General features: G+C 53.7%; 1 protein-coding gene across 1 annotated transcript in view; it reads right to left on the bottom strand.

Annotated features, from left to right (window-relative positions):
• Positions 1-2,181: 2,181 nt before the first annotated feature.
• GRIN1 (glutamate receptor, ionotropic, N-methyl D-aspartate 1) overlaps positions 2,182-27,935 on the bottom strand; it is a gene marked incomplete at its 5' end in the record, with an annotated part of 28,895 nt that continues 3,141 nt past the window's right edge. The window contains 19 exons of the mRNA XM_010183677.1: positions 2,182-3,387; positions 6,169-6,279; positions 8,926-9,071; positions 10,196-10,305; positions 11,516-11,677; positions 12,047-12,204; positions 12,954-13,102; positions 13,521-13,624; positions 14,273-14,391; positions 14,731-14,895; positions 15,081-15,208; positions 16,114-16,249; positions 16,607-16,690; positions 16,784-16,928; positions 18,435-18,609; positions 19,138-19,259; positions 19,809-19,909; positions 20,697-20,759; positions 25,144-25,320. Of these exons, the coding sequence (XP_010181979.1) occupies positions 3,184-3,387; positions 6,169-6,279; positions 8,926-9,071; positions 10,196-10,305; positions 11,516-11,677; positions 12,047-12,204; positions 12,954-13,102; positions 13,521-13,624; positions 14,273-14,391; positions 14,731-14,895; positions 15,081-15,208; positions 16,114-16,249; positions 16,607-16,690; positions 16,784-16,928; positions 18,435-18,609; positions 19,138-19,259; positions 19,809-19,909; positions 20,697-20,759; positions 25,144-25,320 (2,559 nt within the window). The remainder of the gene's footprint in view (positions 3,388-6,168; positions 6,280-8,925; positions 9,072-10,195; positions 10,306-11,515; positions 11,678-12,046; positions 12,205-12,953; positions 13,103-13,520; positions 13,625-14,272; positions 14,392-14,730; positions 14,896-15,080; positions 15,209-16,113; positions 16,250-16,606; positions 16,691-16,783; positions 16,929-18,434; positions 18,610-19,137; positions 19,260-19,808; positions 19,910-20,696; positions 20,760-25,143; positions 25,321-27,935) is intronic.

The raw sequence follows: 27,935 nt of genomic DNA, 5'->3' as shown, positions 1-27,935 counted from the left end.
TACAATGAAGTCACTGTGTATGGATGAAGGATGCTTTCCTCCCATCTCACCCAGAAGAACCCATCAGTGTCCCTTGAAAGGCAGTCCTGGCTGTGCCTTCCTGCTGTGATGGGCAAGGGCTGATGGCCCTCGGGGAGAAGGTCACACCACAGTGCTGACGGAGGGGTCGGAGAGGTTGAGCTGGCCAGTGATGTCGGTGGGATGATATTGCTGCAACACACAAATAGACAGACAAGGAGAAAGAAGTGTTAGGCAGTTCTGGCACTCGCCCCCGCCTCAGCTAACATCCCATGTGTCCCTACGGGATATCTCTCAGGGGGGTGATGCAACGGCCTGAAACCCGCTGCTGGCTGAGGACCCCTTCCCAAAGCCATCCAGGCTTGTGCAGAGGTCGGTGCAGACACTCTCCAAGCACCCTACCAGCGGGCAGGGGGGATGCCCAGCAGCGCCGAGCAGCGTCTGCAGAGCGTGGCACTGCGTCGCCTGCTGAGCGAGCCCCTCGCCTCTCTGGGCGAGCCACGAGACCAAGCCCGTGACTCATCAACCCAGCCCACGCCTGAACCTGTGTTTGGAGGGGTCTGACTGGGTTTCGGCATCTCTCTGGTGCCAGATCAAGCTGTGCTTTGAGGCCAGGGCTTTTCACCTCCTTGCTTGGACTGCTGTGCTTTGGCTATCCTCTCATGCAGGTGAGGAGATGTGTGGTGTGGTTGACTTGTGATAAACTGTAATGTCAATTGCTAAGGTGAAAATACAGCCTGTGATGGGGATGTGGCCTGGATTTGGGGTTCTGTGCTGTTTGCGGATGGGGAGCTTGGAAATGCCTCCTGGGAGAGGCCTCCCCAGCCGCAGCTCCAGCAGCAAGAGCAGAAATACCCTTCAACGGGCAAGGAAAAAAAAAAAGGCCTTCCTCCCCAGGCAGGGCTTTGCAACTGGGCAGTTATCTTCTCCCTTCCTCCTTCCATGCTCCCTTTCTCTCCCAGCTCCACTCTCCTAGCTCCAAACCCTGAACTGGAAGCCCTGTCCAGCCCCACTGCGAGAGCGTGTGGCACGGAGCACCTTGCGCTGCTGTCTGGGGACCTAAATCGGTGCCAGGGCAGGAGAGGGTCTCGGTGGGTCTCATGTGCTGCGGTGTGGACCCTCTCCAGTGACATTTGCCCAGCCCTTGCACCACCCTACCCAGGAGTGCTGCCGTCTTGCTGGGTTTGTGGAGGCTCCTCAGTGACGGGATTTTCCCCGTCGTGCGTTGGTCGGTGGTGGCTGTGGTCCCCGCGGTGTTGCTGGTGGCTCTGGCACTGTGGCTACCCTGTGTGGCCCTGCACCCTGTCTCCCGCCACGGAGAGGTCTGATGTCCCCCTGAGCTTTGCGTAGGGTCCTGGGGGCTGCCCTGCTCTGCCCAGGTTTGTGCTTCACCAGGACCCCTCTGTGGGGAGCTGCTGGGGCAGGGGAGGGAGCCAGCGTGCTCCCATCTCACCAGTACACATGCTGGGGACGTGCTGACACCCAGGGAGCACTGCACAGGATCATTCTTTCATTTAGGGGACTGGCTAAGTAAAACAGAGCCCCTGCGAAATTCCTTGCTGTGGCCTTGCTTCGCTACGTGGCAACACCTCAGCCGTTTGTGCAGGGAATGGCCGAGGCGATCCCAAAGTTGCTTTGCCGCCCTGGGGTGAGCTTTTTGTGGCTCTTCATCAGTCCACCAACGAACGCCCCTCTCCTCAAAATGGGTGCACTCCCCCAAAAAATTAGGATTCCAGCTAAATGCGATCTTTGCTTTTCATAGCAAAATGACTTGGAGGCGTGCACTCGTGGGACGGGGCTTGGCTCAACCAGGGAGGAGAAGCAACCAGGAAAGGGGAGAGGCTGAGTGACTCATGGGTGGAGAAGAAGGAGGAACTGAAGATACAAAAAGGAACGGGCAGAAGAAAGGTCCTTTGTTAAATATCCTGCCTGACGCAAGCCGGGGAGGGGGAAAAGGTGGTGTGTGGTTGTGTGTGTGTGTGTGTGTGTGTGTGTGTGTGCCTCGTGCACGTGTACGTGTGGCTGCTGTGGTGGAAAGCTGAGGTCTAGCAGGGCAGGCTGGGGCGTTCTGGCCTCTCTGCACAGCTCTGGGGGTGGGAAACGCTAAAATAACCAAGCGAAGATGGGAATCTGGCCAGAAAAATTAAAATACAAGAGCGTGGCTTTTGATTTGAAAGCATATCTCCTCCAATCACAGAGTTATCACAGGGTAACATTCTCATTTACTTTTTTTTTTTTGTGTAGATTTCATGCATGCAATTTTTAATAATAAAAATAAAGAAAAAAAGAAAGAAAAGAAAAAAAAGCAAGAAAATTGTCATATCAAAACTATGTTAAAGTAGAACTAATGCTAGAAGCACATAATCAGTAATTTAAGATAAATTATGTTACAGGGATGGTGCAATTATCCCCAAACCAAACATTATAAAGCCAAGAAATTAATCAATATTAACCGTAGAAGAGACTCAAACATGTTAAGGTATGGAAGTGAAGTGAAGGCACCAAAAACTTTAAATGACAACCAGGAAGAAAATATAGACAAGAACTTAATATGTCTTTAAAAATGACTTCAACCTAATCTGGGCTTATATGGTAGTCCCTGGCTGGTGGAAGATTTTCTGGAAGAATTTGGGGGTTTGGGGTTTTTTTTCAATTAAAAATTAGGATTCCAGCTAAATGCAATCTTGCTGTAGAAAACGTCAACTTCCCTTTAAAAAAAAAATATATTAGTCGTCTTTGACCTACTGTTGGTTCTTTTTGGGCCAAAAACTAGGTTCTTTTTCAGCCAAGCAGCGTTTGGCTTTGGGACGGCTGATCCTTCACTGAAAAGGTGACCTTTTCCATCAACCCCCCTCTGGCACCATCCCCGCAGCTGCGGGGCGAGCATCGCCGGGCAGCGCCGGGCCCTCGCTCGGCGGTGACGTGGGACGTGTGTCATGCTGTGTCCGGGGGTGATGCCCACGGGCTGGCAGTGTGGCTCTGCGGGGGCTGATGACGGCTGCGGTGGCAGGGGGGGCTATGGGATCTGTGCGCCTGGTTACGTGTCTGTACGAAATGTGCCGGCTCGGAAGGTGTCTGTGTGGTTTATGCGTCTCACATGGCTTCTGTGGGGTTGCAGTATCGTGGGTGGCTGCGATGGATGGCAGTACGTCAGCTCTGCGAGTGCTATTCGAGTTGCAGGAGCTGCCTATGGGGAACACATGCATCTCCTCCTGGGGCGGTGGGGATGATGTGCCGCGGAGAGGCTGTGCAGCTCGGGTGATGGTGGGCGCTAGGACGTTCAGAGTGGGGTGGTAGCTTCCCAGGGCTGTCTTGGCTCCATGGTGCCAGCCTGTCTCTCTGGCACTCCTGAGGGACCATTCTGCAGGGCTGCAGAGCAGAATCCATTTTTAAAACTCCCGACAACGAAAAGGAAAGAAGCAAGGCCACCAGGTTTGCGTCTTTCGCTCGCTAGCCAGGAGAGCCCATGAGGCTGGGGTCAGCCTGGCCTTCCAGCCCCATGGGCTCTCAAGCTTTGCCCATCTGAGACCTGGTGTGGGCCCGCGACTGCCAAGCACCGTGAAACGGAGCGCCTCGCTGCTTTCTCGTCTTTACAAGAACCCCAGGAAACGTGTCCCAGCATGCTATGTACTCATGGGGCCTCTCACAGCAGGAGGACGTTGGGGTCTCGGAGCCAGGGCTGCTGTGTGGAAGCGGAGGGCACCAAATGGCAGGCTGTGACACGAGCTGGTGGCAGCACCCTCCTGCTGGCCCCCCACTCTGCAGAGGGACCAGTGCAGAGTGACAAGCGGGTCTGCTCGACATCATGACAAATTTTCCTCCGCCATGGACCCCCTGTCATAAGCGGACCTTGGGCTGCTAGCCATTGGCTTGGGTGCTGGCCTCGCTAGCCTGTTCTTGACCCAACTAGCCTGAATCACTGGGGAACGTGTACTGGGGCCCCGGCCACATCTCCCCATGGCAGGCAGAAGTATGTGAAAGGCTCCCGGCCAGCAAGGCATCATTGCCCATAGCCAGCCTGCAGATGCAGCTGCCCGCAAAGCGTGGTCCATCCTCTGGGACGAGTGGGGCCATCTTCCTCCATGACTTGCCCATGAGCCAAGAAGAGTGTGGTCAGGGCCCAAAGCGCGGTGAGCCCCATGCTACACTGGTCCCCAGTGGGACAGGGAATGGGACAGCACAGCCCCACTGCTCCCCCGTAGGACCTCTGGTGTTGGGTCTGGTCAGCTCAGGGCATCGGGGTGCTCGTACCCTGGAGCAGAGAGTGCTGTGGAGTGGCATGGGTAGGGTGGATGCTGCACCATGGAGCAGGATCAGACCTAGGATGCCTCCCTGAGGAGACAGCGATGTGAGAGGGACGTAACAGAGTGCCGTGTGCTGGCTGCCCCATTGCTTCTGGGTTGTCCTCCCCAGATGACAACTTTCCCTTGATGCTCCTGATCTCCCAGGATAGGACCTCTTGGTTTTCTAACTGTGGAGTGGTTCAAACACAGTAAAACACGGTGTCTACTCAAGACACACTGATGAAATTTCTCTTTCAGCAATCTTTTCTCCCCTTTTTTCTGTGCATTCCACCTGTCCCTCCATCTCCTCGCTCTTCCAGTCTTCTCCTTCCTGCATCACCCACCCCATCTCTGCCTCCCCTTTCCCAGTTGGGGCTCAGGCCACCAAGCCACAACCTGCGACCTTCCTGCAGAGCTGCTCTGGGGGTGCAGCGGTGGGGAGGGGGGACCCCAGACATGGGGGCATCACCAGGATAAGGTGCTGCCCAGGGAGCATGAGGACAGTGCAGGAGATGACAGAGGTGTGTGTATGGGGATATGGGATACAAGTGGGGAGAGCGTGGGTGTTGTCCCCACTCTGTACCTGCCAGGCTTTGATGTGACAGCGAGAGAAGCTCTTTGTGTGAGAAGGTGGCAGCCGAGCCCGGCCACAGGCTCAGCTGTCCCCAGGGCCGTGTCCCAGGGGTGCTCCAGCAGCTTCTTGGGATGGAGCCTGCATTGGTGTCAAAGGCAGCCTCCTCCGCTTCGCCTGCAGAGCCGTGGTCCCGAGACCCCCTGCGATATCACATGCTGCTCACCCCACGCCGCCGCCACCGCTGTCCCCCCATCCCCGCTGTGCCTGGCGCCTCGGGCAGCCTGGCGGGGAGCCTGCTCTGAGCAACCCTGGGCAGAAACCCGCCGCTCGCCCCGGGGAGGCGATTTCGGCAAGCCCGTCGCGCTGGGAGGTCGGGCAGCAAAACGCAGCGGCCGCCGCCACACGAGACAACAGAGTAGCCACAGTGCAGAGTGTCATACAACAGACGGCAACATGCAGAGGGACACCAGCTCAGTCCGACAGACCAACAGCCCAACCTGACGCTGAAGAGTGTCTGAAGCTCCAGCACGAGCAGACACGTTTGCACATTTGGAAACAGCTGGCTTTAGAGGCAGCAATTTGGACATTTTCTCTGGTTACGTGCGAGCAGTTTTACTCCGAGGCGGCAAGCGCAAGTTTGAACCAAGGTTGGGTCTTTAACAACCTCCTCTTTCAAGCCTTTGCGTCTCTTTTTCTAGAGCTGCGTTACTGCTGACGATAACCAGAGACAGCTGTCACTCCTGTGCCGAGGACTACATCCCGAATGCTAATCGTCACAAACAAAAATCACATGTAGAGAATGTGACACGCATGGCTCTCGGTGAGGTGACACGGTGCCCAAATTAAATTGGAGTGATCGTTTTTAGGCATACAATGACAAACAGGTACAGGAACACTCAGGAACAGAAAAAAAAAATAATAATAATAATTTAAAAAAATGTCATCGGTTTCAAGAGGTCAGCACCAGTAAGGTGAGCGAAGCACAGAGAGGAACATCAGAAATCATCCAGGCAAAAAGAAAACAAAAAAAAAACCAAACCAAAACAAAACAAAAACTCAGTTGCATCTCCCAACTCATCACAGGACTCCAAGCCACCTCCTGCCTGCCCTCCAGGATCCCAGCATCTTTTCAGGAACACGGGATGGCTGACTGACTGACTGACTGACTGGTGACGAACATGAGCTATGCATGTACACTGGCAGCTTCGGGATGGGTGTGTGGCAGTCGATGGGATGGCAGAAGAGAGAAAGAGAGAGAAAGAGAGAGGGCAGAATTGTTCTTCTTCCTCTTACCGTATCCTTGGAGGACCTACGTCTCTTGAAGCTGGAGGCCAGGGTGGAGGTGATGGACCTAAAAGTGGCTTTCTTTTTAGGGTCAGGTTCTGCTCTACCACTTTTTCTATCCTAAAATGAATATGTATAAGTGATTAGATCTCTAGTGTGTTGTTGGAAACGCTAAATCTACTTGAATACTGCCCCGTGTCATGTCCTTCATTTAGGTGAGAAAGCTACTGGAGGTGTCCTGTCACTCCCAGTCCTCCAAGGGCCTCCGTGACCCAGGGCTACGGCGCGGCCGCCACACTGCTACAGCTACGGGGCCGGCCTGGCGTCCGGAGCGCTGCAAACCCCTCTGGGGAGTAGCCCTGCTCTCCTGGGTGTCTGCGTCCAGGCCGGCACGGCTGACCTCGCTGCCTGGGGATGCTCTGCCTGGCGCCCTGCCCCTCGCTTCCACCGCCAGCCTGGCTAGACCGGGAGATGCTGCACCTACCGCTAAAAAAAAAATTAACATTAATCGCTCAGGGCCTTGTCTGAGGCTGAATCCTAGTGCCACAAGAGAGAGAGAGGACTGCATTGAAAGAGAAGTCATTGTATGAATATTCTGTAAAAAAAAAATGTATTCAAAAATTCAAATGATGCAGTTGTGCAAAGCCGAACGTGGTTGTTGGTGGTGGTGGTGGTTTTTGTTTTTTTTTTTTTTTTTCCAAAGTAAAACAGGTTAAGAAAAGAAAAAAAGGAAACTGTAAGAAAAAGAAAAGGAAAAAACAAATTAAAGGAAAAGAAAGGGAGGAGGCAAAGCGTTAGCGCCATGATGTCGTCGGGATCGGGATGAACTCAAAGAGAAACAGAACTGAAAAATGTAGCCATTGGTGTTAGCGAGTCGGACCTGGTTAGCGCAGGCTGGGAGCACCAGCCGCCATGGTGCGGGGGCAGCGAGCCGTGGGGACCGGCCGCACTCTGCGGCGGGCGCCGAGAACGATTCCTCCCCAATTGCTTTCGTGCCAATGAGTGTGACCTTTCCGACGGGGGACGGAGTGACCAGGTCTGGCTCTGCTACCGCACGGGGGTAACCAAAATGTATCCCGCTGGTGCGTAGAGCATGCTCGGGGATACATTTGCTCCTCCTTCTCAGTTCTCTCTTTTGCGGACATGCACAAACGGAAAGGAAAGCAAGATGAATGGAATGAAATGTCTTTTTCTTCCATGGCATCTCAGGAAATAGCCATGGCAAAACTGTGATCCCAAAAACCATTATTTTTGTTTGTTTGTTTTAACAAATAAATCTTTCCACTTGCCTACCTTCTAGCAATGTACCAGATACTAGTGCTCTGACGTTTCCTCCTGTGGAAAAGTCTCACAATGTCAAACGGCTCTTTACCATGAGGCTGTTTACCCCCACAGGGCAGCATGCTTTGCTCTCAGTCCCACAGACTCTGCCCAAGGACCCAGTGCAGTATTTTCTAGAAGGTTGGCAAGTGAAAAATGGCAGTGCGACTAGTGTGCTCTGTCCCAGCAGCCTTAACCCCCTCGGTGCTGCTGCTTTTTGGAAGCAAAGGATTAAAAAGAAAAAGGAAAAAAGGAAAAAAATAATAGAGAAATGGCTTTTCCGAGTCTCTTATCCGTGAACTGAACCCAGTGAGCTCTCAGGATACAGCAGCCCAGCCTCGTGCCTCCCCTTGCTGCTCTCGGGCAGGTCATGTCCACCCGGGCAGCCCCCCAACATGCCCCAGCCAGCGCTGCTCCCACGGGGCCACCGCTCCGGGCTCCTTTTGGGGTCCCCGAGCCTCCTTCTCTCTCTGTCACTCACTGGCTCTGCTGCGAATGGCAGCCTCCTTTAGCTGCCTAAAGGATCTCTCACTCTTTGAATGCCGGTTTGCTTCTCCATTGAAGAAAAGCATCCCCGGGTGATTCAGAGAGAGCCTCTGGCTGCCCTAAACTGGGGGTCGGGGGCACCACGGGGCTCAGCCCCAAAAGGAACAGGGCAGGGGAAGCGTGAGGCTGGTGGCCCACAGATGTCCCCAGGGCTCAGTGTCACTGCCAGGCACCACTGACCTCCCTGGGCTCCTCTGCCTGAGGGGCACAAAGGTGTTTGGGGGATGGGGGAGCCAGAGTGAGCAATGGCCCCATGGAAGGGTTCCGGGGGAGCCTTGGCTCTGGCAGGCACTGGCATTGCTGGCTCCCATGTGGGGAGATGTCCTTGTCTCCAAATGACAAGAGCACGCACCACCTATTTTTGGAGTCGGTCCCATGTGTGTCAAGGGCTACTGCACCCCCGGGGAGCGGGCAGGGAGGGGGAGGCGATGGAAACCACCCCTGGAGCATTTCTTCACTGGGCAGGGATGCTCGATGGCAGTGGATTAACCCTCTCGTCTGCAGGGGAGCGCAGCCAGATCCAAGCAGAAGGGTAGGGCACCTGCAAAGGGAACTGTGCCTTGCTCAGCCAGGGCAAGATGTGGAACTGGCATGCGGTCCCCAGCAGAATGAAGTCCCCATCCCCAGCACCGCTGAGGGTATTTTGACTGAGTCTCTGTCCCGGTTGGAGCCGTGCACGACACCTTCCAGGACAGACAGCATCAGCCAAGGGCAGCTCCAGGGGACAAGGCAGGAACCCAAGAGCTTGCTAGGTGCCCAATAATGCCCAGCTGGAGCTACAAGGGTGCAGGGTGAGGGACAGAGGGCCCCATGCTAATCCACAGCTCTGCATTCATTGATTTGGTGAAGGAATGGAAAACGCACCTGTTGGAGATTTGCTCTAAAAACGGTTTGTCCTACCTGCAGGTTTTTCCTCCACACATTAACGGCTGCAAACGCCAGCTGCATCTGCTTCCTCCGCGCGTCCTTATGCCTTTTGTAAGCTATTTCTATGAATATTAAAAATATCCCGGCAACAATACCTCCAGCCACCAGCATAAACACACCTGAAATAAGCAGGAAAGTTACAGGGGGCAATGGAAATCGCACCATGACACTTCATTTCCTCCGCATCACGCTCAGCAACAGGAGCATCTGCCAACCCAGGGTCCCCCCGGCCCCCCACCACCCTCCCGCAGTCCCCGGGAGGGGAACCCAGCAGAGCAGGGCAGGTTGGACACCCGCAATGATGGGCAGAAAGGTGATGGGGTGCTGGCTGGTCCTGTTGGATGGGCACAGGGCACTGGCTGTGCTGCAGCGATGCTGGGGGCTGCACCAAGCACAGGGCAGACCCCATTCCCTGGGGCTGTGGGGTCGTTTGCACCAGTAACCCAGCTCTGGTGCTCTCAGTTGGCTCCTCGGGAAGGACAGCCTTGCACAGAGCTCTCCATGCACAGAGCTCTCCATGCACAGAGCTCTCCGTGCTGCCCTCGACCAGCTGCAACCCCCGAGACTGACATTTTGGGAGTGGTGTCTTGAGGAGACAGAGCAAGGTGCCCCCTCTCTCCCCATGCTCCTGCCCTGGCTCGCGGTGCCAGTGAGGATGGGGTCCCATTGGACACCCCTCATCCCACATCACTGCATTGGCCGGGTGAAGGACCAGCAGCACCGAATTGCTGCTAAGGGGGAGCGCGTTGGGGGAGAACTCGCAGTCTTTGCAAAGAGAGACCAAAAACCCCACAACCCCTCTGTATGGATTATCCTCCTCCTGCTCCCTGGGGCTGCCCCATGGACCTCGGCCGGGGGCTGCCCCTCACCGCCAGCAGCAGGGTCCTCGCTGGCCTCCGCAACCGTGCTCGCCTCCCCCGAGCTGCTGCTCCCCTCTCTCTGCCTTGGCGACAGCTCTGATTTCACTGTGACAGCCGCGGTTTGGCCAGAGCAGAGGGAGGGGGGCAATGTTCAAAGCAGGACAGCCCCGCCGTCGAAAAAGCCACCCCAGGGTAAGGGGGGAAAGCTTCGCAGAGCTGGGAAGATAAAACGGGATTGGAGCCCAACACGGCAGCCTCCCAGCACTAGGAAAGCACAAACCCAGAAGAAGCAGAGCTTTGTCCCCGGAGGAGAGCCCCGGAGAGTGTCTTGAGCGAAAGCAGGCTACCCAGCGAAGAGGAAGAAAGAGGTTTGCAGAACAAACCTGCCATATTTTCAAAGGTGAGTGTTGCTGGGGCATTGCTACGGGAATCACACTCCTGATACCTCACCCAAGTCTTGTCCAAATCCTCCATGAAGCCGTTCTCGTGGGACCTGCAAGCAGAAGGAGACAGGACAGAGCAGTCACTGGGGACCAGCCACCGGGCACACGCTCTCCATGCCCCCACACCCTCCCACCTACGCCTCTGCGCTTGTCCACAGCCTACAGACACATGAACCAATGATGCCTGTGCGTGCACACATGAGCTCCTATGGCTTTTGTATCGGGCGTCTGCAGGGAGTGTCCACACTGCACATGTCCACACGCTGCCCTGGACACTGCATGGTGCAGTGGGTGTGAGGAGGCGCCTGCAGCCACCCAGTGCCACTGCCCGTGTCTGAAAGCCACCACCTTCTGCGGCCACCTGTAGCCCTGGGCTTCCCCATCCTCTCCCAGGAGGACACCAAGAGCTCCTGCTGCCTCCAGACTTCTCATATTGTTGTCCCAAATTCCATCTGTCCCACTGCCACCCATCCCCATGGTAAGATCAACCCACAGATGGGGTCCCAGGCTCCCTGCGTCACCCTGGGTCCTGCCTGTGTCTTCCACATCCTGCCCATCCTCTCTCTCAGGCCTTTCATCTCCACATCTTGGGCAGGACACCAGTGGCTTCTGACCCTGTCCCTCCATGAAATTAATCTCACATGTTCCCATTTGCTGCTTCCCAGCTGCCTGTTACTCCGTCACCACATTCCTCTGTCTGCAACGAGTGTGGCATTTCCAGACCAATACAAGGAAATCCCTTTTTACCCATAACATCAGATTGACTTGTGGGACTCCACGCTGCAGGCTCATGCTGGTACAAAAGCTGTAGTTGGACCCTGCAGGGGTCCTGACACATCTCTGCCTAACAGGAATAGCCAGAGCTGAAAGAAAAAGCCCTAGAAGATCAAGCCAGGGCAGTGCAATGCTGTCGGCCAGGCTGAGCTTGCCAAAGTGGGGAGAAGGCAGCACCTCTGCCTGCTGCTGCATCCTGCACCCTGCTCCAAGGACCTGCAGATGGACAGCACCGGGACTGCTTTCTGCCAGCTTTACCTATGGCTCCTGCCTGCCCTACCCTGCTCTGCCCTCCCACCAGCTCCGTGCTACTCTGTGAGCTGAGCTCAGTGCTCACAGGCACATCCTCTTCCTCAGGTGTGACACAGCAGCCCCCAGATCCCTGTCCCCGCTGAGGGTGGGGTGGCAGTGCCTGGCATGGAGCAACTTATGTGCTAACTCATGCAGCATTCTGGGCAAGCCCTACACCAAGAACCGTGTACGGACTTGAGGATGGCCAGGGAGACGTTCTGCTTCCACGGGCTGTCCTTGCGCATCCCGATCCCGAAGCCGGAGCGGAAGAAAAGCTCCCCCGTCGTCACCAGGTCACACTTCTGGGATGCCTCAAACTCCAGCACCGCCGAGTCCCAGATGAAGGCGTGGAGCTTGCTGGACACCGGGAGAGGACACACGGGTAAGACTTGGCAGCTCAGCCTCTCTGCTGCCACCGTGGGAGCAGTGAGGGCCCTAATTTAAGCACTGATTAGCATCACCCTCCTCCCAGCAGGGTCTGTGCTGCTGGGAGGCAAAAGGAATGGGAAAATTTTGGAGGAGGAATGTGAGGGTTTTACATGGGTTTGAAGCCACCCAGTCTTCCACAGATGCAAGTGCAGAGGCCACTAGGAGTAGGCAGGTCCCATTAAGCCATGCTATGACTGCAGCTCCCTCCAGGTTTGCATCAGCCCCTCTCACTCCACCAAACTGCAGCCCCCCCAGACTCTTTCCAACATGGCCAGGTGAGGTGCAGGCCCCACTCACTTGTCCCTCACTGCCTGGATGGCTTCGGCAGCGCTCTCGTAGTTGTGCTTCTCCATGTGTCGGTACATGGTGCTCAGCTCCACCTGCCGTCGGAAATAGATGTCCACCGAGCTCTGCTTCACCGTGGCGTAGATGAACTTATCAGAGGGGTTGCGCAGCTGAAAGGAAAGGGCAGGGCTCCTATTTATTCTCTCCTTCATCAACCAAACTGGCTCATCCCGAAGCTGTGCTTCCTAATTTCTCGTCCCCTTCAGGAACCTGTTTCCTAGAGAAGACCTTGGTCTCCTCAGCAGAGCTGAAGCAGATGCCATGGGGCAGTGGATACTCTGAGACCATGGTGGTGGGGCAGGGGATGCTGTGGGATGTGGACACTGTGGCACTGAGGATATGGGAGGCCTGCGGATGCCATGGGGCTGGCAGAGCCATGGGTAGAGGATGCAGGAGGGCATGGGATGCTGTGGGGTACATTCCTGCATGCCTGAGCTGATAAGCTGTGGCTGTGTCCTTGCCAGAGCACAAAATGGGTTTGAGGCATGCTGGCATCTGCTGAGAGTATTGACTGCACCGCAGGGACAATTTCATTAGTTATAACTCATCTATAATGAATCGTTTCCTCGTTGGTTAACGCAGGCTCTCCAGGAACTGGCAGGCAGATTGGCTGGGTACGTCCTATTTCTGGACAAGGTTTTCCCTCCCTATATCTGTCCATTCCCACCCAGCACAGGGGCTCAGACCCACCAGCAACAGCCCCAGGCAGAGCTCAGTCCCCTGACACAGACCCACAGCCATATTAAAGCAGGGCTCTGGGTACCACAAGCCATATTATATGAGATACCCACTGAAGGCATTTCCTGCACCTCTGCCCAGAGGTGGACAGAGAAGGGGGAAGCAAGTGAGGGGTCATTACCCGGGGGTCGTTGATGCCCGTAATTCTCTCCTCAGGCCGGTCTAACACCAGGAAGGCTGCCAGGTTGGCAGTGTATGAAGCCACAATGATCATAGCGAAGCCAGCCCACACCATGCCAAGAATACGAGCAGAGAAACTCCGGGGAGCACCTGAAGGGAGAGAGATGAGGTCAGACCAGCACAGCAAGGGTTTGACTTGGTCATCAAAGCCATGTCTATCCCACATGAGAACAATGGCAGCTTTGTTTGCTTTGCAAACAGCCATGCAAGGAGCTCTTGCATTGCCCACACCAAGAAAAACAAATGCCTCCTTCCAGGACAGGACGAGCACATGGGTAACCCCAGGCAGCCCAAGGGGGACCCGTTTCCTATTACTGATGGTGAGAGGTGGCAGGATGGACTGAATACAGAGCGCTGCAGCCCCAGCATCACCATACACCCCATCAGCCCACTCCAGGGAGGACGCAGGGAATGGGGGCTGCATGGGGGCAGTGGGAGAGGGCAGGGGCTTGTCCCCCAGCCCAGTGTCCCCCAGCTCAGGGCAGTCCCACTGCGTGCTGCAACACACCTTCTCCAATTAGCAGGACTCCCCAGGAGAACCACATGGCTGAGGAGAGGGTCAGGGCATCTTCCTCCTCCTCCTCACTGTTCACTTTGAACCGGCCAAACGGGCTGGAAAAGGAGACAGAGAGCTCTTCTGATGTCCCTTATCCTGCTTCCCAGGGCTCTCCGCTGTGCCCTAAGTGTCTTACGATGTCCTACGTCACTCATCCCTACAGACTGTGCCTATGCCCTGAATGGCTCTTCACATGAATGGCTCATGTCCCACTGCTTTACATGTCCCCTCTGCTGATCTGTAGCCCTGTCCAGCTCACACTGGTGCTGGTCCTATCACACTTCTCTCCAGGCCAGAAAGATCGTCTGATCCTGGCTCTCCCACTGCAGCATGGAGGGCACAGGGCTAATGGTGAGGATAGGCTCCCTGCTCTTCAGAGGAGCTGCCTTAGGGTTAAGGTAGAGGAATAACTCAGAGCCCAGGAGCTGACAATCCCCTTGGACAGACATCAGCATGGCACCTGGTCTGGAAGGCGTGCTCCCACACATTGAGGTGCCCACATATGCATATCCCTTGGCTTAGCAGCAGCCAGAGAGGCCAGGAGCCTCAGCCCAGGGTTGATGGGGCAGAGAAAGTTCCTGCGAGAGCCTCCCAGAGGGCTGCAGAGCTGTCCCTGAGCACGACACTGCAGGGACCCAGGGGATGGCTCCCAGGAGATCCCCCCCTGTTCCCTCCAGCCCCTGGGTGACCCAAAGCGCACTCACCTGAATCGGTCTAAGAGGTACAACATCACGGCCACCACGTGCACTGACAGCCCCACCAGCAGCCAGAGCGTGCTCTGGAAAGGCTGCATGAACGAGTCCAAGGTGCTGCGGGGGATTTCCTAGCACAGAGGAGAGAGGGTGAACAGCGTTGGCACCTGTCATTCCTGCACCTTGCCCACCTGGATGGACTCACAAGGGGCCCTGTACTGCTGTGAACTCCTGCTCTGCTACACGAGAAGGCTTAGGGTGGCTGAGACAAGACCCAGTGTTAAAACCAGCAACCTGGAGGCTGACATCCCACAACAAAGGCTGAGATTGGGGTGGCCACGTGGGGTGGGCAGGGGGCAGCAGCTGGGGGAGCTGGGCCTGGTGCAGTCCTGGCTCATGTCTGCAAGCTGAGGGGGAAGGGCCACCTCCCCTGTCCCACTCCAACCCATACTTTCCACCCCAATCCATACCTTCTTCACAAGGATGGTGAGGCCCTGGTACTTGAAGGGCTTGGAGAACTCAATGTACTGTGCCCGCTCATTGTTGATGGTGAGGGGAGCCACAATCATGTCTGCTTGGCCACTCAGCAGCTCTCCCATCATCCCGTTCCACTCCTTCTTGTTGCTGTTGTTAACCTGCCAGAGAGCCAGCACAGGATCATCCCACTGCCCTCTCATCTGTCCCCCACCAGCCAGGACCCCCACACATGGCAGGTGCCCTTGCACTGCCCTCCCACCCCCACCCCTGCTCCAGAGAAGGGCCTGGGGGTGTTTCAACACATGATACAGGCTAAGAGAGATCACAGGCTGCCCAAACTCACCCGCTCTTGGGTACCAAATTTACCATCAGCCACCAGGTGAACCTCGTAGGTGAAGTTCATCACCCCTGCCAGCCGGATGAGCAGGTCGATGCAGAAGCCATAGCAGCACAGTGCCACGGTGGGACGGCCTGCAGGAGGGAGAAAATTCAGGGGGACAAGTGGAGACAGCCCTTTGGCAAGGACCCCATGCAGGAGCCATGGCGGTCCCCAGCAAGAGCCATGGCTCTGGTTTCATATGAGATGTAATCACGTTATTCAGGCAGGGCCGCCAGCCTTGACCACCCTCTCCCACTGCCTCCATCACCTATGGGTGCTGGCAAACTGGGAGCAAAGGCGTCTCTTTCCTTTGCTATGTCCCAGTTGAGGTGGGCTGAGAGTTGGTACTACCAATCCACTGCAAGGGATGGAAGGGGCTCGGTGCATCCAGGCTGTGCTGGAGGGGTGCAGATATGAACCCATCAGGCTGAACTGGGACACAGCTCTGGGCTGGGGGAAGCTGTGCACAGGATGGGCCAAGGGGATGCACTTCCTGTGGATGTGGGCATGCCTGGTATTGCTGAGCAGTTCACACCCCCTCCAGGTGCACACTCCTAATCCTGAAACAGGCTTTCCATGATAAAATGGTTTGAAACTGGCGTTTGTACCAGTGCAGCAGGGGCTAATGTGCCTTGGGGTTCTCACTTCTGCTTGAGATCAAGGCAAAGAGAACTGGAGCACGTCAGGAGACAGAAACATGGGATGCAATTCCCCAAAACAGCACTGGAGCCCACCCAGAGGATAGACAGCAGGAAAGTCATCCGTTGGGGTCAAAAATCTGAATCCCAGTGCCCGCTTACAGCACAGCACTACTGTGGAGCTGAACTGATGAGTGGCGGGCATTTGAGGGCTCAATGTGCTGCGCCCTTTCTGCCCCTCATCCTTTGGGCCTCCTGTGTGACTGAGCACCCTCCCTGGGGACCCCTTCTTGGGACCGGAGTCTTCACCAGCTGGGTGGGCTGGGGGAGCTGCTGCGCTCACCGCCAGACCGAGTTACCTGGGATGGTCTCGTTGGGTCCAGTGCAAAAGACCTTTTTCACAGGGTCTCCATTGATGGTGAACTCCTCCCTGCACGTCCCATCTGCTTGCGTGGGCTTCACATACACAAAGGGCTCTTGGTGGATCGTCACGATCTGCGGGGTGAAGCACAAACACCTCCTTGCCTCTGTTCTCCTCCAGAGCTCTCTCCCCCTGCGTAGGGAGCTGGGCTGCCTTCCCCATGCAAGCATGGCCAAAATGCCACATGCCCTCCCCAGCTGCCATCTCAGCACGTAAAACCACTCAACCCAGCAGTGGGACCTGACTTCGACACGGTGAACATTTGTTTTCCCTGCATCCAAGATGAGGAACAGCCATATCAGCATCCTCCTTCGTGTGGCACTTTCACTTCAGCCTCAAAGCCTTTCACACCCCTCTCGCTCATAGCAGGCCCAGCCCTGCATTCAGGGAGCTGAGGAGACCTGCCACCCCATAGTGCCATTTGTTCTTACCTTCAACTTGGTTGACATCTGATAGCCTTGAGGTTTCTCCGTTTCTCCCCCTGGCCAGATAATCTTGCGGTCGTTGGTCAAGACCTGTGATCAATCCCAGAGGAAAGAGATGAGGCCAATGGCAGACACCCCAGTGCACACACCCCTCCTGCCCAACCTGTCCAGGCCTGTACGTACATGGCTGCCATTGTAAATCCCAACTTGGACCAGCTTCCGATTCTGCAGATTCATGATGCTGTAGTTGGCAAACTTCCTGTCCCCATCCTCATTGAATTCCACCCGCCCGGTGACACCCTCTGAGTACTTGGAGGACATCAACACCCTATGGAGAGAAACACAGTGGGGCCAACCTAGAAAACCTGCTGTGGCCACTGGGACACCTAAGAAGGCATCAGAAGGCATACGCCTTCTCTCAGATGCCTGCTGTATGCCAAGGCTACCTATGGTCTGTCCATAGCCCTGTGATCATCCCCTCCTGGTAGACGGAGCCAGTTTCCCAAATGCTGCACTACCGTAGCTGTTGTCATTGCCCCTTGTTTTCCACCAGATCAGTCCCGTTCCCTTAAGGAATGATCTGTCCCACAGCACCCCAGGACCCCATGGACACTCTGTGTCCATGCCACCACTCCTGGTGCTTGTATCTGCCACCATTGCAGCCTGAGTGGTGCCCCAGGCACCCACATACACGACCAAGGGGAGAAGCAGCCCCTCAAACCCTGGAAAGATGATGGTGAAGATACAGAAGAGTTGCCTGAGCCACTTGTAATGCTCCATAGTGAGCAGGTTCCAGTAGCTCATGCCAAAGACTGTGTTGCTGCAGAGGATGCCGGAAATTTTTCTAGAACATTATTCAGGCTTTGCATGTCCCATGCTCAGCAGAACCCAGATCGACAGAAAGGGCATCCCACAGGCACCACGACCATATCTGCAGAGAGCAACCCCTGGCACAAGATCCCACCACCAAAAGCAACACCGGTGCCAGGCTGCACGCTGCAGGGAGCAGCCCTCCTACACAGGGAGCCATGCTGCAAAGGGACTTGCTGATTCACCAGCCTGCAGAAGAGGCCCTCGTGGCTCCAGCATCCACAGTGATGCAGCACAAACCCCCATGCAGCACAAAGGTTGGGGTCTGGGAAGTGCACACAGCATCTGCTGATCACACTGCCTATGGCAGCGAGACCTACACACACATGCTCTAATCTGCTGAGATCCTGCCAACCAAACCCAAAGTGCCGGTGCTTGCTACATCAGAGAGCAAGCCTGTCCCATGCATGGATATCTCCTGCCCCAAAGTCCTTCTTGCAGCACACTGACCCATGCTGCAGCCCTGAAATGTTCAGCAAGAAACGTGTCTGCAGCACTGAGCTCCAGTTTGACATCCCTCTACCCTGATTTGGCAGAAACCTCCCTTTCTCCCCTCTCCCACCCACAGAATTAAGGTTCAGACCAGAGGAGATTATTCCCATGGTTTCTTCCTCCTGAAGTTGTTCCTTGCCCACTGATCCCAGCTGCCAAAGCACTGTCTGGGAGAGCATGGGTTGGCATGGACCGAAGTGGTGCTAGGCACCAAGATGATGCCTCAACAGCCTGGACAAACTGGGGGCCAGCACCTGAGCCCATGTCCTGGCTGGCCTCCTAGGACACGTGTAGCCCTCACATCTGAATCATGCAGGAGAGTCCAAGCAGTCTTGTGCCACATGCCTCAAAGCTTTAGTAACAGATACTCAGAGCAACGCCACCATGCTGCCCTTTTCCACATGCTCCCACCTTTTCCAGCTCTCCCCCAGCAGGTCCTCTGCTCCCTCCACCAGGACCCTTCCCCAAATACCTCTTGAAAAGGGGTCCAGTCTTCCAGATGTTGGTGTTGCCCACGCAGCCCCGTGGGGGGTCTGTGATATTCTCCTTCTCAAACAAGTCATGCACGGCCTGGGCCACCACTGCGACAGCGTCGCTGATGTGGGCTGACTCATTCTTCCCGTTGATGAGCTGCAGACCGATCACTCCTGCGGTGAGCAGAGAGGAGAAGGCATCTTAGCAGGGCACACCGCTGCTCTGGTGTTACTGTCAAGGCTCGGTGGCAGCAAGCACATAGTTATGGGGCTGAGGACCCTTCAGAAGGAGCTGGGGAGTTGTCCGAGCTCCAGGCAAGGACAGGCAGGACAAGCGTCTGCAGTGATGCTGGACTGGCACCATCCTGCCTGCGGGATGGGACTGGGGACAGCTACACAGACTGCTGACACCCCGTGCTCCGTTCCCATCCTCTTGCCCAAGCCTTAGTCCCAGGTGATGGCGACCTGGATTTGGGGCATGGCAGCGTGGCCAAGGCTGCTGCCTCCACATGCAGGCAAAGAGAGCAGAAAGCAACGAGTGGGACCCTCCACTTGGCCGGGACCCTCCACTTGGGAGACACCATGGCATTGCATTCCCCCAACAAGGCGTTCCAGGGAGGGCAGGTGCTGCTCATCCCAGTTCCGAGCAGGCTCCTCCAAGCCCAGCCTATAGCAGGATGGGTGACTCTGGTGGGTGCCTACCATCAGGGGCATAACGCAGGGCATTGCCCGAGATCTCCCGCTCCCCCACCAGCCACACGTAGCCAGATCCCGTCATATTGAGCATGGCTGCTGATCTGTACACCGTGGCCGCGTCATCCTCACTGCAACGAGAAGAAGGGAACGCCAATGTGGCTCCAGGTGCTGGATGACCCCTTTTCTCCTGTATCAGACGCCAAGAGGGTGGCAGAGCCAGGTAAAACACAACCCGTCCTCTGATAACTGGGTCTCCTGGGCAATGGAGAATTCCTGAATGCAATGGGAACTTTTCAGCCTCATCTAATCCCACAGCACCCAACACTGCTGAGCATCTGGCCCCTTTCTTACTGCTATAGGCATGGGGGCAATAAGACTCCTCTCCTTTGCAGGTGGATCGGGATAGATCTTCAGTAACTATTGCTGCTTATGCAGCTGTCAGCACCTTGCAGGGCAGGCAGAGATCTCAACCACACTGATGACCGTGAGCTCCCTGGTCTGCAGCACTCACAACGCAGCACCCACCACCCACCTGGGACATGGGGCTTCATGTGAGTTTTCCCACGCAACTTGAGAGGGTGAAGTGCCCCAGATCTGTGGTGCCAGCACTGGGGAGCATTGCAAAGGGGATAGCGAGGATGTGAGAGCAGGGAGGGGACAGGATGGCTCTGTTTTACCTGGCAGAAAGAATGATGACGCGGGCCTCCAGCTCCTTGGCCTCCAGCAGCAGGGACGTCACGTTTTTGGTGCCGGGGTCGAACTGAAGCACTTTCTCAGCCTGTGATCGGTGTGAGCAAAGCTGGTTAGTGTGGGAGCCCCAGGACTGCGTGTGAGAGCCATGCTATCTAGAAAAGGGTCAAGAGAATTCATTAATCTGCACAAAAGTCTGCTAAATAAGGTTGGTTACAGCTACTTTTTTCTTTTTCTTTCTTTCTTTCTTTCTTTTCTTTCTTTCCTTCCTTCCTTTCTCTTTTAAGGTTTTGGCTTTTTGATTTCTTTTTTTTTTATTTATTTATTTTTTATTTTGCACTGTGCATGCAAACTGAAGTCAATCAAGACCCAAAAAGAGGCGTGCATTGTACAGGAAAGAGAAAAAGGCTTTGAAATGCAATTGAAAACTCAAACGAGTGTTGTTTTTCAAAAACATGGGAAATGGAAAAAACATATTGCACAGGGTTAACCTTTGGGAGTAAAAGTGAGCAACTTACACCAAGGAACTATTTCCTTTGGGGAGGAAAGGGGGTTGGTTCAACTTTTCAAAAAAAAACCAAAAACAACTTGCAAGTTAATTACTGGTTCACATGCATGTTTCAAAAAGAAATCCTTCCAGGGTCAGCTGGCTAGGTTTCCATTCTCAAGTCCAAACCAAACTATCTCAACATAAAAACGTGCTACCAAGAAACATAGTCATGGATCTTTTTTTTTTTCTTTCTTTTCTTTTCTTTTTTTTTTTTCTCTTTCTTCTCTTTTATTTTCTTTTTTTTTTTTATTTTTCTGGTGGCTGTGGCTATTTTTTCATTTGCTAGTTAGGTTGGTGGGCGGCGTGCATTTCCATGCATATATACCTTGGGTCCTCGCTTGTTGTCATAGGAAAGTTGGTCGAGGTTTTCATAGTTCCTTTTTTTACTCTGATGAATAATGTGCACAGAGAAAATATGTAGACACAGAAGAATATTATAAACAGTTGAAAATGACGTGTAGTAAAGCAATCCAACATCCACCTCCTCCTCCACTGTTTGCTAAAGGGTCTCTATAACGCTGGAGCTCGCAAAAACCACTATCAGGAGAGAGTGCCTCAGCTCTCACGGGAGCGTCACGGAGCAAAGCCGTACCGGTCAGAGCAAGCCTGAGTCTCACAGCTCTTGCGATGCAGTTGCGTTTCCCTTCTGGGACTGGGGAATTCTTCAGCAAGAAATTTTTATCTTAAACTCAGAAACAAGCTACGCATCTCTAAGGGCCTAAAGTGGTGGGGTTTCCATGGAATTACTGTGGAGGTAAAGGACAAAATGTTGTGTACGTGAAGTGCTGGATAAACGCGAACTGTTACAGCTAACGGTATGAGCATTACTACCGTCACTATTACCATTACAATCCTGTCCACCCTGAGAGAGTTCACAGCAAGTGAGGTGTCTCAGCTGAACTTCTCAGCTCCTGCAAGGAGGGAGCAGCTTTTTGGAGCTCTGTTGCAGTCCGAAAGAGAAAGAAAAAGCTCTCTACGTCCCGTGTTGGTGCAAAGCGTGGCGATATGAAGCAATGGTGATCATGGGATGACATTGCAGCATTTACCTGGTCCTTGGGAGGGCCGAGGGCGCTTCATGGCTCTGTGGCATGCAGGTGTCCCTGGCAGGTGCGGCTGCGGAGACCTCGGTGCCCATAACCTGGCCCTACGCGTGGCTAGTGGGGTTCACTGCTTGGGGGTCTCCATGCTGCTGGCCAGAGCATCACACCCAGACTGGGGGCAGGTGGCTCAGCATGCACTGACTCTGGTGATCACGGACCAGAGCAGAGACCCTGCTCCTCCCCTTCTCTCCTGCCTGAGCCACTTCTGCTGCTTGGCCCTTAAGGAATCAGGAGCTTGAAGCCTACTTCTGGAGGTCTCTGCTTTCAGGAGCCTTGACCCTGCAGCAGCATCCACAGAGCCCCGTGGGTCTTCCTGGGAGCACCCTCTGTGGTCATGTAAACCTGACAGCACCTGCAGGACTGTGCTTGGCACGTTTTGGTGGGACAGAGTCTGACCTCCTCTTCTTGGCCCTGTCCCACCCCAGCCGGGCATCCTGCACTGGTGTGCATGGGGTACAGGACACAGCTCTATTCTGATCTCCATTTCCCAGCACCTTATGGCAATGGCAACTGACCCCTGCCAGGAATCCAAAGCTTTGTACCCCCTGTAATGCAAGGGTTCATGTTCCCAGGTGGTTCCTTAGGCAGCCAGGTTTTATCTCTGCATCTTGCTTTCCAAACTAAACAGCTTGACTCTTCCTGAGCACTCAGACTGGTCTTTGGTAGGACATTTTGCCAGGTCTCCTGTCCATGTAGCTGTGTGATCTTTCCTTTCTTCTCCTTGAACACAGCCTGACAGGTTTTTCATTGCTCAAAGAAGTTGGGTCCTTGAAAAGAAAAGTATTTGAGGAGGCAAGATCTGCTTGGAGCCCAGCTCTGCCTTCACTTCTGATGATGTCCACAGTAAGGATTTCTGCAACAGCTTCTTAGAGTCTGCTCAGACTGCAGTGAAACCTGGAGTAACAATTGCCTCCAATTAGAGCAGAGGTGCAGCAGGACAACATCAATGTTCCTCAGTGATGAGATATTGGCCACTTTTCCTCAGGTACTGCCAGTTTAGCCAGAAACTTGGTCTTGCAGTCTCCAGCCATGAATTGCCTTGTGTGCCTGGGATGTGCTGGCACCTCAACCCAAGATGGTCAGCAAAGTGAAGCAGAGTCTTGGGTGCAGCAAAGCTGGACCTGATGGCTCCTGATCACCTCTTTTGCTCCCTGTTCCCAACCCTATTGCCAGAACTAGAGCAGTACTGTCTCCTTTCCCATTTTTCCATGTGGTCCTGCAAGTCCTTCCCTGTTTCTCAGCCCATCTTTCACAGAGGGACAAATTCATAGTTCATTTTCCACCATGTTCTCCAGCATTCACCCCCAAAAATAGCACTTTCATGTGCCCTGCTGTCCCAGAGACAGGGAGCCACCTCTGACTTGGACAAACTCTGATGTTCACAGTGTATGGCGCTCCCTCCTAAACCTGAGCAGCTTTGGTGCAGTGGTGGCCTGCCCAGAGGAATGAGCAGAGTTGTAGTGGGATGAAGCAGTAGCTCCAGGCTGAGAGTTACTGCAGGCAGACCTAAGTCAAGGTTCGCACGTGGCTCTGAGAGAGCCATGGCCAGTGCAGACCTCATGGGACAAGCCATGCTCAGTTGGGCAGGTAAGCCCCTGACCTGTAGCAGAACCCCCAGGTCTTCAGAGGCTATGATCCAGCTCTTGAAGAGGTTGAAAGCAGTTCTGCTGCCTGATCCCTCCCCAAGACGCTGACTGCCCTTGAGGAGGACTGGGAAAGGTCCAGATTACCACTCCATGGCATGAAGAGAGCCAGCACACCACCGATTTGAAGAGCAATTCAACAGCAGAAGAGATTGAGGAAGACAGAAAAGTCCCAGCAGGGGTACCTACCAGCTTAAAGACAAGTCAGACCTGCCAGTCTGACCAGAGCAAGCTCCTCAAAGGTAAAAGAAACAAGATGCGGTGGCACACCTCAAAGGGAAGACAAGGTGCCCTACCATCACAGAGCACATGCTGGAGAACAGCCATGGCATTCGCAGTGACTCAGTGGCTGCCAGGAGACATCAAGGCATGTTGTAGATGCAGTGCAAATGTGGCACAGGTTGGAGGACAGACTCTTCCTCCTCCATCTTTCAAGCCCCAGATCTCAAAGGTTTTCCTGTGGGATGGGCAGGCTGAAGAAGAAACACACCCTGCGACTGCACGCCTTGCATGGAGCAAGCAAGGAGTGGAGGCATGAGAGGGAGCAGCAAAAGGGGATGCACGGGAACTGCAGGAAAATAGGAAGTGGAAATCAAAAGATGCAAGGAAAGGGATGACAGATTGACAGTGGGACAGACTGACAGCTGTCCCCGGATGAGGGACAGTGTGCTGAAAGAAGCTTTGGAGAGAAATACTGGCCCACTGTCTCCTATCGGGCAGATGCCTTTGGAGGCAGCAGGATCCCACCATGCCGGTGTCTCATGACGGACCAGGATGCAGCAAGGATGAAACTTCTTGGGCACCACCACCAAAAACTAAAGCCTGTTGGTCGGTGTGGCTTGTGACCGCACCCCTGCACAGTTGTTCCTCCAGTGGCTTGTCAAGAGGAGATGAAGAGCTTTGCGAGGCTGCTTTTGATGGGCTCTCAGCTCAACCGCCAACTCCAAGCACAAGAATTGTCCATGGCTACATCTCCTCAACAGCCGGCTGCCAAATATCCAACTGCTAATGGTGGGGCTGGAGAAGAGCAGGTTGTGGTCCCTGCCCGTGACCCAGGAGGGAGCAGCCAGGAATGAGCACCTGGCCTGACACTGCTGGAGACTTGGAGATGGGCTTGGATTCTGCTCACCCAGAGGGCACCTCACCCTGCCGAGGGTAAGAGGACAGGTTGGGACTTCACCCCATGGGGCAGGAGGTGGCTCCTTGACTTCCATACAGACACCTGACGTTGAACCGCTGCAGCCAAACATCTCTGTGTGTTCTCCTTGAATGCTTGCTTGGTCCTTTTACTTAACGGCAGCAGGTCTGTGGTTGTCCTCCTGAATTTCTAGCAGGCTCAGGGACCTCCCCCGCCTCCCTCCCTGCTCCCCTGCATGGCCCTGAGCGCAGGTGCAGTGCACCTCCTCGATAAAGCTGCTCCCACCAGCCACAACCGCCCTCTCGTAACAGCATGGGGTGTCAGGAAAGCAGCGTTTGGCATGTGCTTCAATGGAGATGGGACTGGGGCGCCAGCCTGCAGACGCAGAGCCGGCAGCTTTATAGAGAGGGTGCATTATACCTCCGCGCATCAATGCGCCGGCTGCCCTTGCCCCTCCTAAGCCACTAAGGTCAGCTCCGGTTAGCCAATTCAGAAGCTGCTTTTCGGGGTGGGTTTGGCACTGCTGGGTCTGCCTGGCCCCTGGGTGGCTGTACAGGGGCAGGTGCTTCCCTAAGCTGAGCGCCTGGTCCTCTCCTTAGGTGGGAATCTTGGGCGAGGCATTTGCAGAGCTCCAGGTTATCCTTCCCTTCATTTTGTAGTCGATTTACATGTAGGAGATTTTGACCATGGCAAAGCAAGTGAAATGAATAAAGTACAAAGTTCTGTCAGGTACTAGTCAGACACTGTTGATGCTTTAAGCATGTTAGCCATGTTACAATGGAAAGAAAAGGTGTTTTACATACAGAAATCTACATACATACAACAGCCCGAGACTTCTAGTTTTGTTGTTGTTGTTTAAACAAAGCTACAAGACAATGTTCAGGAACTGACCTTGGACTCTCTCTCCTCCAAGAGGGTCTCCAGCTTCTTTTGTGCAGCACGACCTTCGTGGTCATCGCTGACTATCAGAATGACGTGATTCCAGTTGAAGACTCTCATCATCTCAAACCAGACGTTGGCCTGGTGAGAGTATGGTGGGACTGTGCGCAAAAAGGACAGGTGGATGCTCTGCAAAGAAGAACAAGAGCTAAACATAGATTGGTTGGGTCAACAGCCAGGGGGCATCTCGAGGACCGGGCAGGTTTGCATGGACAGGGATGGCATCGCAAGGCCAAAGAGGTAGAGCAGCGATTTTTGGTAGAACTCTGGGTTGCACACCTTGAGCCAGCCTCTGGGACCTTCACTCTTTCTTCTGGCTGAGAAGCAAACCCTGGATAGTATTTTGTACCTCCCTGTGGTTAATCTAGGACATGGCAGAGAGGCTTTTCTTGTGGCTTGTAAATGTGTGGTGAAGAAAAGCCTGTCCAGCCATGGACCATCAGCAACGTTCAGTGCAAATACAGTCTTTCCTCTTGACTTTTTGATCAAAAAGAAACAGATTCCCTCAGAGAGCAACGAGGAGCAGTTGCAGGTATGTGCAGGTCTATGTCAGTTATTTATCAGGAGAGAAGTTCAGAAGAGCAGTTTTATAACGTGCTGTTTGGCTGTTTCTAGGTCAGCTTGTTCTGCAGCAGCACGCAGGAGGAGGCAGCTCTGGACCCGTGCCCCAGCTAACCTATCTGATTTGGTTAAAGACATCATTATGGTCGGATGATTGAGCAATAGCAATTCCAGTCTAATTAAGTACAGCACTCTTTGGGGAGCAATTGGACCAAAAGCTGTGGCTGACAGAGAGGTTTCAAAAAAATAATGCAGCTTTTCCAAAAGGCCCTCGAGTCAAATATTAGAAAATGAAAGTGCTTATGCTCAGCATGGACGCTACTTGACAAACCAGCTACGTGTTGGAGGGAGGCAGAAGTCTGAACAGAAAAGGATTAAAAAGAAAGCACCATCATATTTCTTATTTAAGGCTGAGATCATCCTCTGGACCAAACAGGGCTTGTCCAGACCTGATCACTGAAAAACCTGACCCAGAATGGGTCAGTAATGTCCTGAATGGGCTAAAGTAGTTCACTCTGGAAGAGAAAAGGCATCGTGTCTACCATAGACCCATACAGGAGGAGCAGGAAGACCAGATAATGCCTTTTCCCCATGCTCAACATGGCAATAAAGTCAAACCAAACCACGCAACGCATAGAAAATACTGCAACCCCCCTGTCATGGCCAGGTCTCTGCTGCCCTGTCCCAAAACGCAGAAATAACGGAGGCAGCAGCAAAAATACCAGAGCCCTGGAAACATTTCCTAATTACTGCAGACTGAGAAGAGCTGTGGATGTTTCATTGAAGGAGGAAGCGAACCAGGAGAGCCATTACAAGCATCTCAGAGCTGCAGTTTTGTGTGACTGATACTACCACTTCCAATTATACGAAGAGCAGGAGAAACGCAGCTCACTCCACAAGCTCAGGACTAATCAATCCAAAAAGAGGAAAGACATTAAAAAAATGGAGTAGTTAATAGGAAAAAAAAAACACCCAGAATAATACAGCCTAAAAAAAATTAAAATTTTAACTCAAAATTATTTCAATCCCCTTTTGAAATGACAACAATATTGCAATTTCAATACAGCGCACCAAATTATGTTCTAGTTTCCCAAATAGCTTGCAAAAATGCTGTATAAACTGATTGTGGCTTTCTTAAGTGTGGTAAATACATATCCCTAGTGATGAACAAATTGCACTGCAAACTTGTCCAAAAACTTAACAGTTCAGGCAAATTTACCTTCTGAGGTGATGTCAAAAGGGCCATGGACTTGCTATGACGGTATCTCAGCTCTTGTGTAATTTTTAAGGAAAAATTTTAATGTAATTGTAGGAACTAGTGTAATAGTGTAGATAGTAATAGATAGTGCCATTTTTAACTAGGATAACAAAGAAAAACTGTTTGCAAATGCTGAGTCTAGGTTTCAAGCTGAGCCCTCACAACCTGTGCTCAGATTTTGGAGCACCCAGGACTCCTGAACTCCTCTGCAGGGTCTGAAGGTCGGCAGAAAAAATGAAAGCAAAGTCCCCCAGAGGTTAAGAAGTTCAACTTGTGATGTGCAGAGACAGCCGGGATTCAGGTTTGGTGCGATTTGATAGCCCCATATCACAGCACATACAGTGAATTTTTCCTGCTGGTGTCTGGAAAATCCCTTCAAAACCCAGCAAGAGCTTTCCTGGTCATGGGCACAGCACAGGCACAGGCACATTTATCCATCATACTAAGCCCTTTTTTTTAGGCAAATAACTGTTATAAAGAGCTGATTTTTTAACACAGCCTCTGTGAGACGACCATCACTCATTTCACTGATGTACGGCTATGAGTGCTGTGCCTCTGAGCTGTCATGGGTCACAGCCCGCACCCCTCAGATCAGGCACACAGAACAAAACACTCTTAATTACAAATCAACAGCTCCCTTTCTAAGATGTTTTGTGGGATTCACACCATATTCTCCCCTCCCAGTGTGTCTGCTGGGAGGGCTGGGATGTGAGCACAGGAATTCATCAAGTCACAGCATGGTTTGGGTTGGAAGGGATCTCAAAGCCCCCCCAGTCCAACCCCCATGGGCAGGGACACCTCCACCAGCCCAGAAAAAAAAATATGAAAAATACCCTTCTGGGTGTGCAGCAATCCTCGGGAGAGCATGGAGGGGTTGTACTGGGAGAAGGAACCAGAGCAAAAAGCCAACCTCAAGCTGCAGAAA

This window comes from Mesitornis unicolor, unplaced genomic scaffold (assembly GCF_000695765.1).
Source record: "Mesitornis unicolor isolate BGI_N332 unplaced genomic scaffold, ASM69576v1 scaffold13814, whole genome shotgun sequence".
Classification (NCBI taxonomy): domain Eukaryota; kingdom Metazoa; phylum Chordata; class Aves; order Mesitornithiformes; family Mesitornithidae; genus Mesitornis; species Mesitornis unicolor.
The sequence above is the reverse complement of the archived record's forward strand: the minus strand, read 5'-3'. Positions and strand labels throughout refer to the sequence as shown.